Source organism: Mirounga leonina, unplaced genomic scaffold, assembly GCF_011800145.1.
Source record: "Mirounga leonina isolate KUSES-001 unplaced genomic scaffold, KU_Mleo_1.0 Mir_201, whole genome shotgun sequence".
Classification (NCBI taxonomy): domain Eukaryota; kingdom Metazoa; phylum Chordata; class Mammalia; order Carnivora; family Phocidae; genus Mirounga; species Mirounga leonina.
In genome coordinates, this window is record NW_023270504.1 from 5,515,463 (window position 1) to 5,533,001 (window position 17,539).

At 33.7% G+C, this 17,539-nt stretch overlaps 1 protein-coding gene across 3 annotated transcripts in view; it reads left to right on the plus strand.

Moving 5' to 3' along the window:
* ERGIC2 (ERGIC and golgi 2) overlaps window positions 1-17,539 on the plus strand; it is a 39,328-nt gene that overhangs the window by 10,245 nt on the left and 11,544 nt on the right. For all 3 annotated transcript variants that reach the window (XM_035027984.1, XM_035027986.1, XM_035027985.1), the window contains 6 exons: window positions 274-382; window positions 2,441-2,487; window positions 3,721-3,791; window positions 9,426-9,466; window positions 12,327-12,428; window positions 13,143-13,238. In XM_035027984.1, the coding sequence (XP_034883875.1) occupies window positions 274-382; window positions 2,441-2,487; window positions 3,721-3,791; window positions 9,426-9,466; window positions 12,327-12,428; window positions 13,143-13,238 (466 nt within the window). The remainder of the gene's footprint in view (window positions 1-273; window positions 383-2,440; window positions 2,488-3,720; window positions 3,792-9,425; window positions 9,467-12,326; window positions 12,429-13,142; window positions 13,239-17,539) is intronic.

Below are 17,539 nucleotides of genomic sequence, written 5' to 3' on the forward strand. Positions count from 1 at the left end.
TGGCAGATCTATTTAGTGAGATACCCTTAATATTGATGAGATAAAATGCTTCTCACTAGTAGAAATGTTTGTGTTCATGTTTGTGCTCATTAAATCTTCATTTTTGAGCTGTTTTAGAAAGAAATCTATAATGAACATTTTAAGAAAAACCTTTTATAGTATCCATTCATATGGCAATCATATAAGGGCTTTCTTTGCTAATTTTAATCTCACTTAAAATAGTTTCCTGTTTACTTTTTAAAAATAATTCTGGTTTTTTGTTTCGTTTCTCAGTTTCTCTAATAGCATTTACCACAATGGCTTTATTAACCATAATGGAATTTTCAGTATATCAAGATACATGGATGAAGTATGAATATGAAGTAGATAAGGATTTTTCTAGGTAACTTCTTTTTTCTTCTTGAAATATCTTTGGATTCAAATTGTTTTAAAGTTAGCATATCCTTTTAAAAAATTTTTCTAACCTTTTATACTTGGTTTATTTTAGTTCTGAAGAAGTAGTCCTGAAAAATTTTCCTTAATTGCATGCATTAGGTGAAACATTTTAGAATAATTTCAATATTGGTTAAATTCTAAAAGATCTTCTTGATTAATATGCACTTGTATAAAAAGGTTAGGAGAACATAATATATATATATTTTTAGATGCTGAAATGGTAGAAATTGTTTAATGTTTTGAAACTGTTTACTCTTTAGATTTTGAAATATCTTACTTGTGTGTGCTGGAAAATAAAGTGTCTAAAGCTACATTGTATATGCTTATAACTAGATTTTTATAAATTTTATCTAAATACAGTTTTACTATAAATAACATCACTTTTAGCCCTTTGAAAATATATACTTAATTTATTTGTATTTGGATTTTTTAATGATTGGAGATTACAGGTTTATAATGTTAAGATTGCACTAGGTGTGTGGGGGGGTGTACTTTACTTCCCAATTTCAATTCCATTTCTGCCGTTTACTAGCTATGTGACTTTAGGGAAGTTACTAAATCTATGTTTGCATGTACTTCAGTCTCCTTTTTCATAAAATGGGGGTAATAGTTACAGTATCTTCCTCATGGGGTTAATGAGAATTAAGTAAGTCAATATTGGTAAATTGCTATGTAACTTTGGGCAAATCACACAACTGACTTCTTTTGGGCCTCAGTTTCTTCATCTGTAATGAGTATTATTCTGGATACTAGTAGTTTTCAAAGAATTTGTTGTTTTTAGCACCAATGAATCACTTGTTGCTTTTTTTCAAATGAAGTATTACATAGGTTACCTCATAAGCTAGTGGGGATGCCCAGAAGCCTGGCCACTTGGCCTCATTCTCTGGTTCCTACAGCATCTCCTAAGCCTAAACCCCAGTTATTTGGAGTACAGTTTGAACTCTAGACAATTTTAAGATGATATGAAGCTCCAAAAATCTGTAGTTCCTATTGAAACCAGAGAAAAATTATTAGAGGGAAAATGTTTTGATTGGAAGCACAAGATGGGACTGATATTGGTTGTACTCATTCTGTTATTCATGGTGCTTAATTATGGTATTTGAAAATTAATTTGATTTGAATTGATCCTTTGAAAATAAAGCATTGGCTGAGCCTTTTTAAAAGGCTACACAAAACTTTAAGCATCATAGGGGTTTTTTTTCCTGGCAGTTTGGTGCATTTACCCTGAGCCACTCAGACTTAGTTTCCAATATGCCACTTCAGTGGTTATGGGATCTTCAACCAGGCATTTACTCTGCTCCGAACACCACTGGCTTATCTGCAAAATTGGAAAGCTATCTACTTTATATAGGTCCATGATAAGGAATAAAAAAGATAGGGTGCCTGGGTGGCTCAGTCAGTTAAGCGTCTGCCTTTGGCTTGGGTCATGATCTCAGGGTCCTGAGATAGAGCCCCTCATCTGGGCTCCCTGCTCAGTGGGGAGTCTGCTTCTTCCTCCGCCTCTCCCCCCTGCTTGTGGCTCTCTCTCTCTCTGGGTCTCAAATAAATAAAATCTTAAAAAAAAAAAAGAATAAAAAAGGTAGTAATTGTAGGGCATTAGGCATAATGCCTGATACGATATTTTTGATAAATAGAAAAGAAAGACTTGTAATTCCTAACCCTTGATTTTGAAAATTTTACGTTCTTCAAAGAATATTCTATATAGGGTTTATGTAAACAGAGGTAGACTTTTCTGAGTTGCTTGGAGTTATTGTTGAGTTACCATGATTAAATTAAAGGATACTGTGTTGAAAACTTGTGAAATCAGAAAGGCTTTTAGAGTAATTGCAAAATATAGAATTTTTACTTTTAAAATGCCTTTGTTTTGGCCGTAAGAAATGCTATCCAAGTTCTAATCAACATTTTATTCTGTTTGAAATCCAAGTTTTCATAGATCAGTTGATTTATATTTCTCATGTTTTCTTGATTGTTTGGTAGGTACTAACATTTCCTTTTTGTCTCCTAGCAAATTGAGAATCAATATAGATATTACTGTTGCTATGAAGTGTCAATGTAAGTACACCTTTAACTTGTTGAGTCCATGTATTGTTTATGGTTTAAAGAATTGTTAGTAAAAAGTAAGACCACTGGTGGTGTTTTAACTTTATTTTTTCCTTTATGGTATCTTAAAATGCTATGGTAATGTTATTTAATAATGCAAGTTGTTTTGCTCCCCAGCTTATATTCTTTAAATTTCTTTTCCATGAGGAGAAGAGATTTAACTTTCACATTAGTATAATTAAAAGAAAACTGGAGGAAATTTTCATGAGTCAGAGTTCTAATTTAGATGTATCATTTATTTCTTTCTTGTTTGGAGTTACCAGTTTTACACCCACCCATGCTCTACAACATACCCTGTTTCACTGTTTTGGTTTGTCACCCTTAACTTGCAGTCTTGCATATTAAAATATGGATCCAAGTCTTTTAACTAAATAATGTGTTACCCTTTTTTATTTTCTTCTCTGGCTTCCCTTGATTATACTGGTAGAAGTGGGAAAATGTTAATATGCTAGATAGATAATGTTTGAATCAGTATTGCTCTCAAAGATGAGAATGTTTTTGCATGAAAGATATCTTTTAAATTACTGAAAATATCTCTTAAATTGAGATAAAATTTTTTAAAGTATAAAATAGTTTAAGCAGATAATTTCTGGGAGATTTCATCTCAGAAAAATTTTAAATCTCTTTCCCTTTTCATTTATTTTTCCTTATGGTAGTGGTTTTAAGACACTTTATATTTATACTATGAGTTTGTTACTACTGAATATATCATATTTTTGCCTTATTTTAGATGTTTGAATACCATTAAAATTTTCACCTTTTCAAAATAAACTTTTCCTATTTGTTGATTTGTTTAAAAAGTCATCAGTGGCTTTCTCTTAAAATTTCTTTTAATTTCTAAAAATTTTATATTTAATATTTTATTTGGCAGCCATTTAATTTAGTACTTGTGATTAGGTTCTTGACAATTTTTGCAAAGCTCTGCAGTTGAGTGAAGTTTATGCTTTTTACCGTGAGATTCTGAGTCACCTTTTTTACTGAACAAGAACCAGAAAAAGTATTACTGATTTTTTGAATACTTTCCACCAAAACTGTATAATGCGACTGTTTTAACGTTTGAACAAATAATTGGTATAGGAAAGTGATTTTATGTATTGGAATTTTCTGTTAGTCATTTCGGTTAGTTTATGTAATATATAGTTTGGCTCTGAAAATAGAATGTAAACTTCTATTTTTTTAATGCAGATGTTGGAGCAGATGTATTGGATTTAGCAGAAACAATGGTTGCATCTGCAGATGGTCTAGTTTATGAACCAGTAAGTTTAATGGACATGTACTTTTAAATAATATGCTATGAGATGTTGTTTTCTTGAAGACAGTTTTGATATTTGCTTTTAGTTTTGTAGCTTTTAATATATATATATGTGTGTGTGTGTGTGTGCGTGTATTTTTAATTTAAAAGTAACCCGTATTCTTTGTGAAGATTTCTAATACCAAAGCCTTGAGAATAACCATTGTTAGCATTTAGGATAAGCCTCTAAAGTCTGTTTTATAACCTTATTCATGTTTCATGTTTTTTGTTAATGCTTCCTGATAGTTTCCTTTTCTCTTATAGTTGCTATAATGATTAAATGTTCTTCTTTTCCTCCAATGATTCGGAAATTCTGTGTCCAATTTTATTCTACTTTTAGCAAATTTAAGTCTTTAAAAATGTTTCAGCTGTATTCTCTTAACATAAGGAAGAATAAAGCAATATCTAAGAGGAGACATTTTCTATGCATTTACTTTTTTTTCTCTCCTTCAAACCTCCATTTCCCAAAGCTAGTGAAATTCTGACATTCTCCTATTGTTTTCATAGCACAAGTTGTGTATGATAGAACCAATTTGTCAGGAAACACCATCACATTACAGGGGCAAATATCACATGACAGGAGTAGGTGATAACAAGTCGTGATAACTAGCTCTAAAGAAGCTTTAGAGAATAAGGAAGGGAACTCCCAGCTACTTAGAATTGCTCTCTGCTCAGTTGGCATTGTGGTACTTATGTTTACCCATGCATTCTTGAGTTCTTTTATCATTGACAGTTGTGAACCCTTCTTTAAGCAGATTGCAAAGTGAAGACTGAGGTGATGGAGGAGGATTAGAGATAGCTGAATGTGTCATAGGAAAAAAATAAAAGGAAGCCTTTAGGTCAGTTTTGATTATCACATTATTTTTAGCTTATAGCAATAAAATGCCTATGCCTTTTGATGCACACTTTTTAAGTAGAAATTTCTGAAGTAAAGGTAACTTTGTTATTGCCACTCTGAATCTCTTTGCTCCCTAACTCCTGTATTCCCACTCAAAAAATTGATTTCCCTGTAATTTTTATGAGGTTAGGTACCTTACAAATTCAGGTACCATGTTATCACATTTTAAACTATTATCTAGAAATTTCGATCTAGATAATTATTAGACATTTTAACATTTGCATTACATTTCATACTATTTTAAGAATAATTATTGAGTTTTAATTCTATGTTTTATTGCTTTTATTTTCTACCATTCTTTATTTTTTATCATTTTGTGGAAGGACTTTTTGAGACTTGTCAGTAAGAATATGTGGATATGTGGGTTATGTTTTATAGACTCTAGCATGACTGCCTATGTTGTTCTGTTCTTCATACATGTAAGTTTGGCTCAGGATATAATTCGGCTTTATGATGTTTTGCATTCAAAACTTTATAGACATTCCTTCATTGTCTTCTGATGCAATTATTTTTTCCTTCATAGGTAACATATTTATCTACTTGAATGCTTTTTTCTTTTGCTTTTCTTTTTTTTCTTTTTTTATTTTTTTAAAGATTTTATTTATTTATTTGAGAGAGAGAGAATGAGAGAGAGAGCATGAGATGGGGGAGGGTCAGAGGGAGAAGCAGACTCCCCGCCGAGCAGGGAGCCCGATGTGGGACTCGATCCCAGGACTCCAGGATCATGACCTGAGCCGAAGGCAGTCGCTTAACCAACTGAGCCACCCAGGCGCCCTCTTTTGCTTTTATAATTCAAATATTTATCCCATATATCCAGGTTTGGATTACCTTGGGGTGTAGGGTTTTTTGGTTTTTGGTTTTTGGGTTTTTTTGTATTTTGGTTTTGATCTTAATTATCTGAATTTTAAAGTGGTTTTTTTTTTTTTTGGCTTATTTGCTTTAAATTTGTTTAAAGCAATGTTTTTACCTCTGTTTTATTATTATTATTATTATTTATTTTTTAGAGAGAGAAATAGGGGGAGGGGCAGAGGGAGAGAGAGAGAATCTTAAGCAGGCTCCCCAACTTGGGGTTCAGTCTCACTACCCTGAGATCATGACCTGAGCTGAAATCAGGAGTTGGATGCTTAACAAACTGAGCCACCGTGGCATCCCTTTACTGCTGCTTTTTAAAGTTGTTACCACATGATGTTGAATTTCATGGAGTGGTTCTCAGTATCCTTATCAATTCTTATTTTAGATGCATATTTCAAACTTCGCCTCTGAGTTCTGAGAGATTACCTTGATCCAGCAGGACCAATCTTCTTTTCAGTGCCTTCATTACAGTTTCAAATTCAGTGATTCTATTTTATATCTTTAATATATCACAGATCATTCCATTTTTTTGTCATTATGATGTAAATTTTATTGACAAACAATTAGAAAAACTTAACATCTTTCTTCTTATTTCTAGGAATGGTATCATAGAGGAAAATTAGCCCTCATACCTGAGATTGATCACTTTTTTCAAGTTAATCTTTTTATATTCATTTATTTATTGTTCATCCTTAGGATGAGATATAAGTGGCCTATTAAGTGATTGAGAGTTGACATAGACTGTTGAGTTATGTCAGTTTTTATCTGACCACCCCCTTCTCCAACATACACACACTTTTTTTTTTTCAGGCCTAGATGAAAGGAGAAAAGGGTGTAAGTTTAGATATACTGTGCTTCTTTTAAGTCATATTAGAGCTTCAGGTGCTTTTTGAAAAGGAAGGGAGAAGTCAGTATTGGGTCCACGATGGCAGAATAGTTCACCAGGGCACTCCAAATTTCCTTTTCTGTGCTTGTTTTGACAGGCTACATTTCACTAAGCTAACTCCTCCTTTCTTTAGCCAGTGTGAGTCCTCATTAGCAGCCAGCCGTGGCAGTAGTCTCGCTTAATTTAGAACACTGTCCAGGTCACATGTAAGCTAGGAATAACACTGCTGTGGAATGTCCTCACCATGTGGTCTCTGGCACTTGATTGAACTCCTGAAAGTGCTCCTAGGGTGGGGACTGCCTCTTTCTCAGGTGTCTCTTTGTCTTAGCACCTGTTCCTCTCTTTCTCTGAGTTACGGACTTTCCTTGTTTCCTACATAGACTTCTCTGGGCCATGAAATGAATTATGTGTTGGGCTCTTTTCTCAATTTAGTCTCCCTTGTATGCAGTCTTGCATAAGTTCTTGAAAATTTCCAGCATGTTGATGCAATTTAAAATGATAATATAGGGGCGCCTGGGTGGCTCAGTCATTGGGCATCTGCCTTCGGCTCAGGTCATGATCCCAGGGTCCTGGGATCGAGCCCCGCATCGGGCTTCCTGCTCTCCCACTCCCTCTGCTTGTGTTCCCTTTCTTGCTGTGTCTCTGTCAAAAAAATAAATACAGTCTTTAAAAAAAAATAAAATAATATAGACTGTGTCTTCATTTTGTTTCTTTGAACACTGTGACAATTTGGTTATGAGGAAACTTAATCATCTTGAACTTCACCTCTAAAATTTACTTATTCTTTTTCTTTAGCATTCTCTCCGTATTCTGAGTGTCTCCCATTCCTACTCTTTTTTTCCTGCACATTTGTTAAGTCCCTGGTTTTGTTTATATCTATTTTTCTGGAGAGCTTGTCTCTCTAGTTAGATTTTAAGCTCCTGAGAAGCATTAACTTTATTCTTTCTTCTGTGTTTCACAAAATGAAGTATAGTGCCTTGTTAGGTATTAGGCACTAAGGAATATGTTAGAATTATGTAATTGTAACAAGATTGTTGATTATTCCATTGTAAACAGTTCTGCCATCTCTTCCAGTCATTTGTGGAACAGGAACGTTTTATTTAAATTTAACTGTCATATAATTAGAAGTTATGTCTTGACCAGACAGGAACTTAAAAATATTCAATTGTATACTTTTTATTAGTAATTTCTAAAATGTTCAACAATATTTCTGGTAAGTCTCCATTCCTTTGTCTTAATTTATATTAAAATATTAAGTAAGAGTTATTAATGTAAAATTATTTGAGATATTTTTTACTTGTTTTTGTTTTCAAACTTGCTGTCCTAATATGCACTCTGAATATTAAAAACTTAGCCCTAATAACTTTACTAGTTTCCAAATCATGATCATACAATATGCTGTGAGAGTTACTATTTTGCTGTTTACCATTATATTTCATTCCTATTTCTTTACTTAAAGAGAAGAATTTAAAAACTGTGTAAATGTGAGGAATCTGACAGAGCTGGGTTTGTATACTGACTCTTAAGGTCTGTGATGTTGGAAAAAGTTTTGAACCTATTGAGCTTCTTCCTCGTATAAAAAAGGCAAGAATGATAACAAACTCACAGGTTGTTCTGAAGGCTAAGTGAAATAAATTAATTCGCAGAGTATCTAGCATGAAGTTGGCTACTCAGTAGTTCCTTTACCCCCATGCCATATACTACACTATGCAGTTTTGGGAAGTCAAAGTAAGAATCCTATCCCTCACTGTCAAAAGTTTTATTTACAAGGTAACTGGGAAGCAATCGCATGCAGCCTCCTCTGTTCACCATGGTGTGTTTTACAGATGTTAGCATTTTCCTTGTGCGCTGTGGTGGAAAAAAGGTTGGGAAGCATGCTGTAGATAAGATCAGCAGGAGGAGTAATCAGAGATAATTTCACTGTAATCAGAAAGATGGGGGCAATTTAACCTGGAGGATATGGTATATAGGATTTAGATATACATGAGGGTCACAATTACAGGAGAGGACGTTTCCAGGTTGGTATAATTAAATTACCAAAGGCAGAGAGGTAGAACTGTTTGATGAAATGAGGGATTCTTCCACTTTTATTAAAGAACTGGGGATTTTGTAGAGAGAGAATAGTAGGTTAGGGCCTGATTATGGAAGGATAATTAATATTGCTAAATTTAAAAAGTAGAATTGATATGCTTTGTTATGAATTGCCTTTATAAAAATCAAAAGTGGTCTTTGTTATTGCAAACTTAAATTGTGGATATTGCCACAAACCATGAAAAGCTTGCATATTTTCTTCTGATTCTACAAGTCATCTCGTCTGACTGAATTGATGAAGCTAGTGCTTAGATAAATTTCTTGAATTACTCCTTATTGATTAGTACATTTGGGAATTACAGTGCCATTGTTTAGCTTGTTTCAAAAATTGTTGATTTTGGGACGCCTGGCTGGCTCAGTTGGAAGAGCATGTGACTCTTGATCTTGGGGTCATGAGTGTGAGCCCCATGTGGGGTGTAGAGATTACTTAAATAAATAAAGCTTAAAAAAAAATGTTGATCTCATCTGGTATTTTTCCCAGCAAGAATATGGGCTTTCGATGCTTAGATATTATAGTTGAGCTTTCTGTTTTTTTTTTTTTAAACTTTCATGCATGTATCATTTAAATGATCGCAAGCCCTAAAATACCATTTTGTATATAGACAGATTACCAGCTTGCAGTCATTTCTATAAATGTAGATAACTGTAACTGGAAAATATTTGTGATTAGTTAAATTTCTTTATATTGGTTTTGAGTTAGAATATTATATATTACATTTTTTAGCTTACTTACAGAAGATTAAATATAAATCATGAATACTTGTTTCTACCAACACTATAAATTTTCTTGCTCAAAGAAAAAATTTTAAAGTTATGATATAAAAGCCAAGAGAAATTGACCGTGCTAGTGATTATGTTTTCCTTTATTTCAGGCAATATTTGATCTTTCACCACAGCAAAAAGAGTGGCAGAGGTAATAAGTTAACGAAGTATTGTGGTCCATAGAAATCTAGATCATGTTTTCTCTATTTTGTCTTTTGTGAATTATTCAAATTCACATATTTGATTAACATATTTAATCAAATCATATAGATTTGCTAATCATATGCTAATAATATAGATTAACATATTTGGTCAGTTTTTGGGATGAATTATTAGCAGACTATAGTAATTAATATAACCTTTACAATTTCAAAAACTATCAGATCTTAAAGTCATGTATAATCTTTTCTCTGATGCACTTTGAATCATAAATATATCTTAGTTTTTATTTAAAATTTTATTAACTATTTAAAAATTTATAAAGCAATATCTGATCATTTATAAAGTTCAGTTTGAATAGAAAGGATATGAAGTAAAGGATATAAATTAAAAGTAAAAGCCTCTTCATCATTACTGTTAGTGCCACTGACTAGCAGTAATAACCAGAGTTAAATTTCTTGTGTCACCTTCTAGAAATTTTCTGTTCATTTATAATTTTCTGTATATTTGCATATTTGCTTATGTTAGTTTTTCCTAATACCAATAGGATCATTCTGTACATTTGTTCTAGAACTTGCTTTTTTCCACTTAGCCTGGTATTTTGGATAGCTTCCCATTTCACTACATAGAGTATTCATTTTATGGATAAACTATGGTTGATTAAGTTAGATCCTTATCAGTGGGCATTTAGATTGTTGGCAGGATTCTAATATTAAAAAAAAGGATTCTAATATTAAAAACAATGCTCAATGAAAATTCTTGAACATAATTCCTTACATACTGGTGTGAATATGTGTGTGTGTGTGTGTGTGTGTGTGTGTGTGTGTGTATGGTTTCTAGAAATGGAACTTCTCTTTCAGAGGATATTTAACATTTTGATAAGTTCTTATTACAAAGAAAAATTTGTAACTATGTGAGGTGATGGTTGTTAACTTATTGTGATAATCATTTTGCAATATATACATATGTCAAATCATATGTTGTACACTTTAAACTTACACAGTATATGTCTATTGTATCTCAATAAAACTGGGAAAAGAGACGTTTTGAAAGATGCCAAAATATCTTCACTTGTACTCCAAAACTATATGAGAGTACTTGTTTCTATACAACCTCACCAACAGTGGGTATAACCAGACTTATTGTTGCCAATTCTGTGGGTGAAAAATGGTATTACACTTGTTTAATTAGCATTTCCTTATGAATCAGTTGCATATCTTTGTGGATTTTTTTTCCCCGTTTGTATTTCTTTTGAAACTGCTTATTTGTGCCATATGCCCATTTTGCTTGGTTGTTGGTTTTTTTTAAAAAATAATTTTAAATAATCCTTTGTATATTAAAGAAAGTAGTCCTTTGTTATAAGTGGTTCCCCCACCCTTGCTCCCATATACTGCTTTTTTTTCTTTTCGGTTTCCAGGCTATGTCTTGGTGCTTACAAAGGCTTTACTTAAGATTATTGCAAAAAAAATTTTTTCACCCATTTTTTTTTTTTTCCCTTTCTAGTCCCTAAGTACATTTCAAAGGCCTTTCTCTTTTAATTTCCAGTTTCACCATTTGGGGAGATTTTTAAATTAAGGTTGAAATCAAATGTAGTTAAACAAAAGAACTGAATATTAGGTGTCTCTGGGCTTCTGGAGCTTAGACTAGAAAGCCATCCAGAGATGAAATACATTACTTTAATACAGAAATATTAAAGTGAGAAGCCTTCTTTCATCTGGAATTTTATTCAGTGTCCAAGACTAGTAGTAAGTGGGAGCAGAGATTATGTTTTTACTATTAAAATAATGGCTGTTTTCCATCATAGAGTTTTTTTTACATATCTTCATACATGGAATATAAGCTTGGATATTGGTATATTTGAGGCAGAAGTTATACACATACACACACACACACACACACAGTTTGCTGTCATCAACCTCTTTTCCCACTACCCAGCACTAAAACTGGACTCTGGAAATACAAGACACACAACAAATAGAAACGTATAATTTCTGCTAGCATTAGATCCAAATATTTTAAGTCTTTAGATGTGTAAATCTGAAGATGCTGATATTCTTTTTAAAAAGTATAGGTAGAGTATAATATTTTGTTTAGAATGGTCTTGTCATAGAATAATGTTTAGATTTCTTGGTAAAGGAGACACCAGGTGATATTAAATGGCACGATGGCCTATTTTGTAATGAGGATTAAATGCTTGTGGTATGGGTTTATACCCCAGTAATCTCCCACTTAAGTCCACCAAATCTATTGTACTTGTCTTATTCTTTGTATCTATAACACTTTATTCAATACCTGATAAAAAGTAAGAATTTTGTCATAGCTTCATGCATGCATGAAAGATGAGTTTAGATACCCAGGTGAGCAGAAACTCCTTCTTAGTGACTCTGACTGCACATCCATTATCAGTGCAATCAGACATGCTTATGGACCTCAGCTGTTAAACCTTTAGCCACCCCACCTCACTTTTTCTTCTTTTAAGGAAATGACCAAAGAAAACTTGGTACTTTATTTTAGAATCAAGACCTATAATAATAAATGTATGGGTTAATAAGTCAGCTAACCATTGTTAGTTTTAAAGAAGTGTTGGCTTTCGGGGCGCCTGGGTGGCTCAGTCATTGGGCATCTCCCTTCGGCTCAGGTCATGGTCCCCAGGTCCTGGCATTGAGCCCCACATCGGGCTCCCTGCTCGGCAGGAAGCCTGCTTCTCCCTCTCCCACTCCCCCTGCTTGTGTTCCCTCTCTCTCTGTGTCTCTCTCTGCCAAATAAATAAATAAAATCTTTAAAAAAAAAAAGTTGGCTTTCTTGTGTACCTTACTGTATTTCTAACTATTGCTTATTTATGTTGTATTTAGAATGCTGCAGCTGATTCAGAGTAGACTGCAAGAAGAACATTCACTTCAAGATGTGATATTTAAAAGTGCTTTTAAGAGTGCATCAACAGCCCTTCCACCAAGGTGAGATGTAATTTTTAAATGTACGTCTATTTATTATGAATTTACTATGACAGTTTTAGTATTGGTTTATTCTCTAATCTCATATTTCTTCAAGAAAATGTAATCATTCTGTATGATGAAGATTTCTTTTTACTCTTAAATTTATAGCCTGTGATATTGATCAGGATTATCACAAATAATATTATTTTCATTTAATTTCCTCTTATGTGTGTATGGTAAATTCCATATAAAATTATGTTAGGTTTTAAGAACAAATTAATTACATTTGTCATTATTTTATAAGGATGTATAAATTTTGGTTAGGAATTTTGTGTTTTTATTTCACTTTTTTTCTCTTTTATAGGTTAGAGTAGGTGATATTTAGAAATCCTGTAATCACGAAAATGATCATTTAAATTTAAAACTATACAGAGGTTTTACATTTGCTTAAGAAGAAACTGTCATTGTCCTTCCCTCATTCTTACTTCCATCTTCCCCTGACCCCTAAAGTGCCAGAAACAGATGACAAAATATGTTTTTATTGGATGAATTCCTTTAAACTTTCCACTCTCATTGGCCTTAATCCTGTGGTTAGATATGAAGAACCATGGAATTTCAGACTTGTGTAAATATATTTCTAGCAATGTTTTTTTCCCCCTTCTACAAAATTTTCCCACCACAGAATGGTGACTGTCGAGTGTGCTGTCAGTAATCCTTCCTCTCATGTTGTAACAGGGAAGATGATTCCTCACAGCCTCCAGATGCTTGCAGGATTCATGGTCATCTCTATGTCAATAAAGTAGCAGGGAATTTTCACATAACTGTGGGCAAGTATGTTCTTTTCCCTTACTGAAAATACTTTAGACAAGTTGGCAGTTTGGTTTAAAAGTAAATTCTTTGCTAATCAAATAATATGTAATTACTAAAGGGCTGCTTAAAGTGTTGTGTATCTATATTTTTGATGTTTTGAGATTTGTGTTCAGGGCTTTGATCTTAGGATGGAGAAGACTTAACAACTGCTTCAAAACAAAAGGAAAACAGTTATGTTATAGTTTATAAATAAAGTAAATGAGCTGTAGATAGATATGAATGAAAACCTACTTGCCAAGTTTTAATAGCCAGGAAGCTCTTACCTAGACATTTCATTAATTTGTTCATGTTGTGGATGGTATTAGATTTTTGTTTTGTTTTTCCTTTTGATAATCATCACCAAAATGTAAACCCTGGCTAATTTGAGACAAGTATTTTGATGTAGTTAGAAATTAGTAGTGCCAGGGTGCCTGGGTGGCTCAGTTGGTTGGGCGTCTGCCTTCGGCTCAGGTCATGGTCCTGGAATCCTACGATCGGGGTCCCACATCAGGCTCTCTGCTCGGCAGGGAGCCTGCTTCTCGCTCTGACCCTCCCCCCTCTCATGGTATCTCTCTCATTCTCTCTCTCTCAAATAAATTAAAAAAAAAAATTGAAAAAAAAAAAAAAGAAATTTGTAGTGCCTGAGATAAAGTAGGTAAAAGTTAAGGAAAAATATCAGACCACCTACCTTCATGAGCAGCACCCAGCAGAGAAATTGTCATAGGATATAAACACTTGGTAAATTTCTGAATAAATAAATAGATTCTCTGACCTCTCCCTTTCTCCCTGCTTCCCTTATTCCCTTCCTTTCTTCCATCCATCTAGAGTTGCAGAGCTAAACAATTCTTCATTGTAAAAGGCATTTTTTGAGAACTTGTCTATGGCATGTACCATGCCAGATACTAAAGATGAAATGGTGAAAAAAAGAAAAAGCGTTTTTGCCTTTATGGTGCTGACATTCTGTGAGAGAATCCAAACTTTGAATAGTGAATTACACTAATAATTATTTAATTATAGTTGTATAGGAGAAGTATGGCCAATAAGAAACTATATAATAGGGTACCTGACTTACCCTGCACATCAGCAGAGGCTTCATTGAGGAAAACCTTTGAACACTAGTGAATGATTAGGAATTTTATATAGAGAGGAGAAAGGGCATCCAGGCTGAGGGAAAGGCCATAAAGCAGGAAAAAGCATTGCTGGAGATTTTTTTTGTTATATATAGAAATAAATAGCTTAAGTCTTTTATGCAAAATTATTCAGTGTTTACAGTGATCAGATCAAACATTTGTTTTTGTTGTCCCATTCTTCTTAACATTCGTGTTTTGTTTTCTTGCTATTGCCAGGATCAATTCTATAGCTTAGAATTTCTTGGTATCATGCAACTACAGATAATAGTTGGCTCAAAGAATTTTAGAAGATTTTATTGCACTTGTGGATACAAACAATATCCCACTCCCAAACTAAAAGAGGGAAACTTCGACTAATATTTCATGAGCCTCTATATTATGGCCTTTATTCCCAGTTTAACTTCTCTCTCCATGTGATAACTCATGCCATGAATGAGAGAGGCCAGATGGAAAAATATTTGGTTTGTATCTTATCCTTATCATCTCTGGGATATCTTGTAAACCCACTCCTAATTTTTGGTATTATGTTTACCAAATTCATTATTGATCATTTTGAAGATCTCATGTTACCTCTAAGATACAATATCATCCTCAACTGTAATTATAAAGAAGAAATAAAAAGAACACGACTTGTAACAATAATATGTATTTCAATAATCAAATGTTTGAACGGGAGTACCTTAAGTAAGGTAATGGAGTAGGCAGACACTTGCCACATACACGTAGAATCAGTAGGTATACATCAATTGCATATGCTGAATGAAACAGATGTATTGGCCGTTCAAATATCATGAATGGTATTTCTGTTGATTCTGAAATAGGGAACAACTCTTTGTGATACTGCAAACCAAAAAAAGTATAATATTCCCATTTCCTAGGAAAATTTAGTATATATTGAAACTACAACAAAGTACTTTGTGTAGCTGAATGGAGTTAAGTTCTAGACTCAGATCATTATTCATAGGTTTTTCACCTACATGAATGCCACTTAGAGTGGCATTTTTGTGTGTGAGAGTGTCACTCTGTTGCGGGATGCCTTGCTTCCCTAGCTGCTGTCTGCTAAATGCTGATTGTGACTCCTTCCCAGTGATTGTGACAACCCAAAATGCCTCCTCCCAGCCCTCTAGTTTTCAAAACAATCTTTCCTTCACTGAAAATCACATGGGACAATGTATCATAACACATGAAAAATATATGAAATTTAGATTTCAAGTGTCCAAAAATAAAGTTTTACTGGAACAGTCATGTGTATTTGTTTACATGTGGCTCCTTGTGCACTACAATACCAGGATTTGAGCAATTGTGACAGACACTGGGTATGACTCATCACTTGGTGCTGCTACTTGGTGCCCTACAAGTTAGAACAAGTTATAACAGTTAGAGCTGGACAGCATTACAAATGCCTTGTGTATTGCTGTACCACAACATTTGATTGCTTGTATTACTCTGTCAGAAAAGAAAAAGAAATACAGGTTTCCAACGTACTCTTAAGGCACAGTGGAGTGTGGATTATTTTATCAAATTTGACTTCAGAACATCATGTTTATTATGCAGGGACACCATAGCTGTGCTGAAAGGATATAGGAGATGTAAATATCACCAGACTAAGCACTCATCACAACGTTACTAGCTCTCAGGAAATTAAAAAATTTTAAAGGGAATATCTAAGCACAGGCAGAATTTCTTTGTAAAAATAAAAAATGAAACTGAGACTGTAGCCGAAGTAGGTGACACGTGACTCACTGGTTAGCTGAGGAAGGAAAGCCACTTAGCGGCAGCTTGATGAGGTTGTGTGTGTTTGCACCAACCAAAGAAATGCATCCAGGGAAAATAAATTTGCTTTGGAGAATTAGCTTTTTGGTGAGAAAAGTGCCCTGGCAGCTGAGGACAGTGAAAGCATTGTCCAATAGTCAGTTAAAAGCCTGGCAGGTGATAGTGGGTTCCCTTAGCTCTTGCTGAGTGAGCAGACGTTACCAATACTGCTTATTGTTTTTGTCTTTTTTTTTTTGAGGAGTCAGTGGTGAGTTTGAAGTGATCAGATAGCCTGCGTGGAACAACTACAGACAAAAATATTTTTAAAGAAATTGAGAGAACATCAGTGTGTTGCTGGTGGTAAATAGGTATGAAGCAAAAAAAGGCTTATGTGGATAAATTTTCAAGACTTGTGAAAACGTAAGGTGTTTGAAGCCTGTGGTTTATCCATTAGTATCATCGGCAGTACTTCACAGAAAATATTTGGATCTGTCATATTATTGATAATGTTGATGGTGAAGTTCATTTGCTCTCATGGACTTAAGCATTGTCATTTCCACGAACTTCTGTCAGAAAGAAAAGCTAAATATTCCAACTTGCCCTACTACACGACAGCTTGACAGCTTAGCAGTGGTCTAGTTTTTTTTTTTGTGCCTTTTTTTTTGAGCTAAGGGCTGAGATGGAAATTTTTCTGAATAAGAAAACTGTCATCTGTTTTTATTGAACACTGAATAGTTTTGGAAGTTAAGTTTTGTGCAGACTGGATCATGTTTCTTAATGAATTTAGTCAAAAATTGTAAGAAAAACAGCGTTAATATATGAAACTTAAATTGTGGTAAGGTTATTTCAATGATAAGTAATGTCAAATGATTTTAAGTGGTTCTTCTTGCTTTCCATGCTGGGACAGCCTGACTGTCAAAAGTTAAAACAAGAAGCAAGATCTCCATTCTTATACTTGTATGTATTTTCCAACCTCAAACTATAGTTCCTGAAGTGTTTTATGACCTTGATGCAGGTGCAAAGGAAATTTCCACACTTCAAAATGTATTTAACTGTGCGCTTGAGGAAATTCTGCCTTAAATTGCAAGTGATCAATCTGTGTTATATAACGACACACCAAAAGGAAATACCAAGGGGAGAACCTCCTAGAGTTCTATCCAAGTAACGAATATACTCAGTTAAAAGATATGCCCCTGGATTAATATTTTCAAAGATAAAATATGTAAAATTTCATTCTAGATCTTCATAACGGATAAATCTTTGTGATCAATTTTGAAAATAGGGAACACTGACTCTAAACCCTAGTTAAGGAAAATGTTATCTCCCAGCAAAAATACCTGAACTACAAAAAAAGTACTCAGTTATTACTCTTATATTTTGAATGTCAATAAGTTTGTGAAA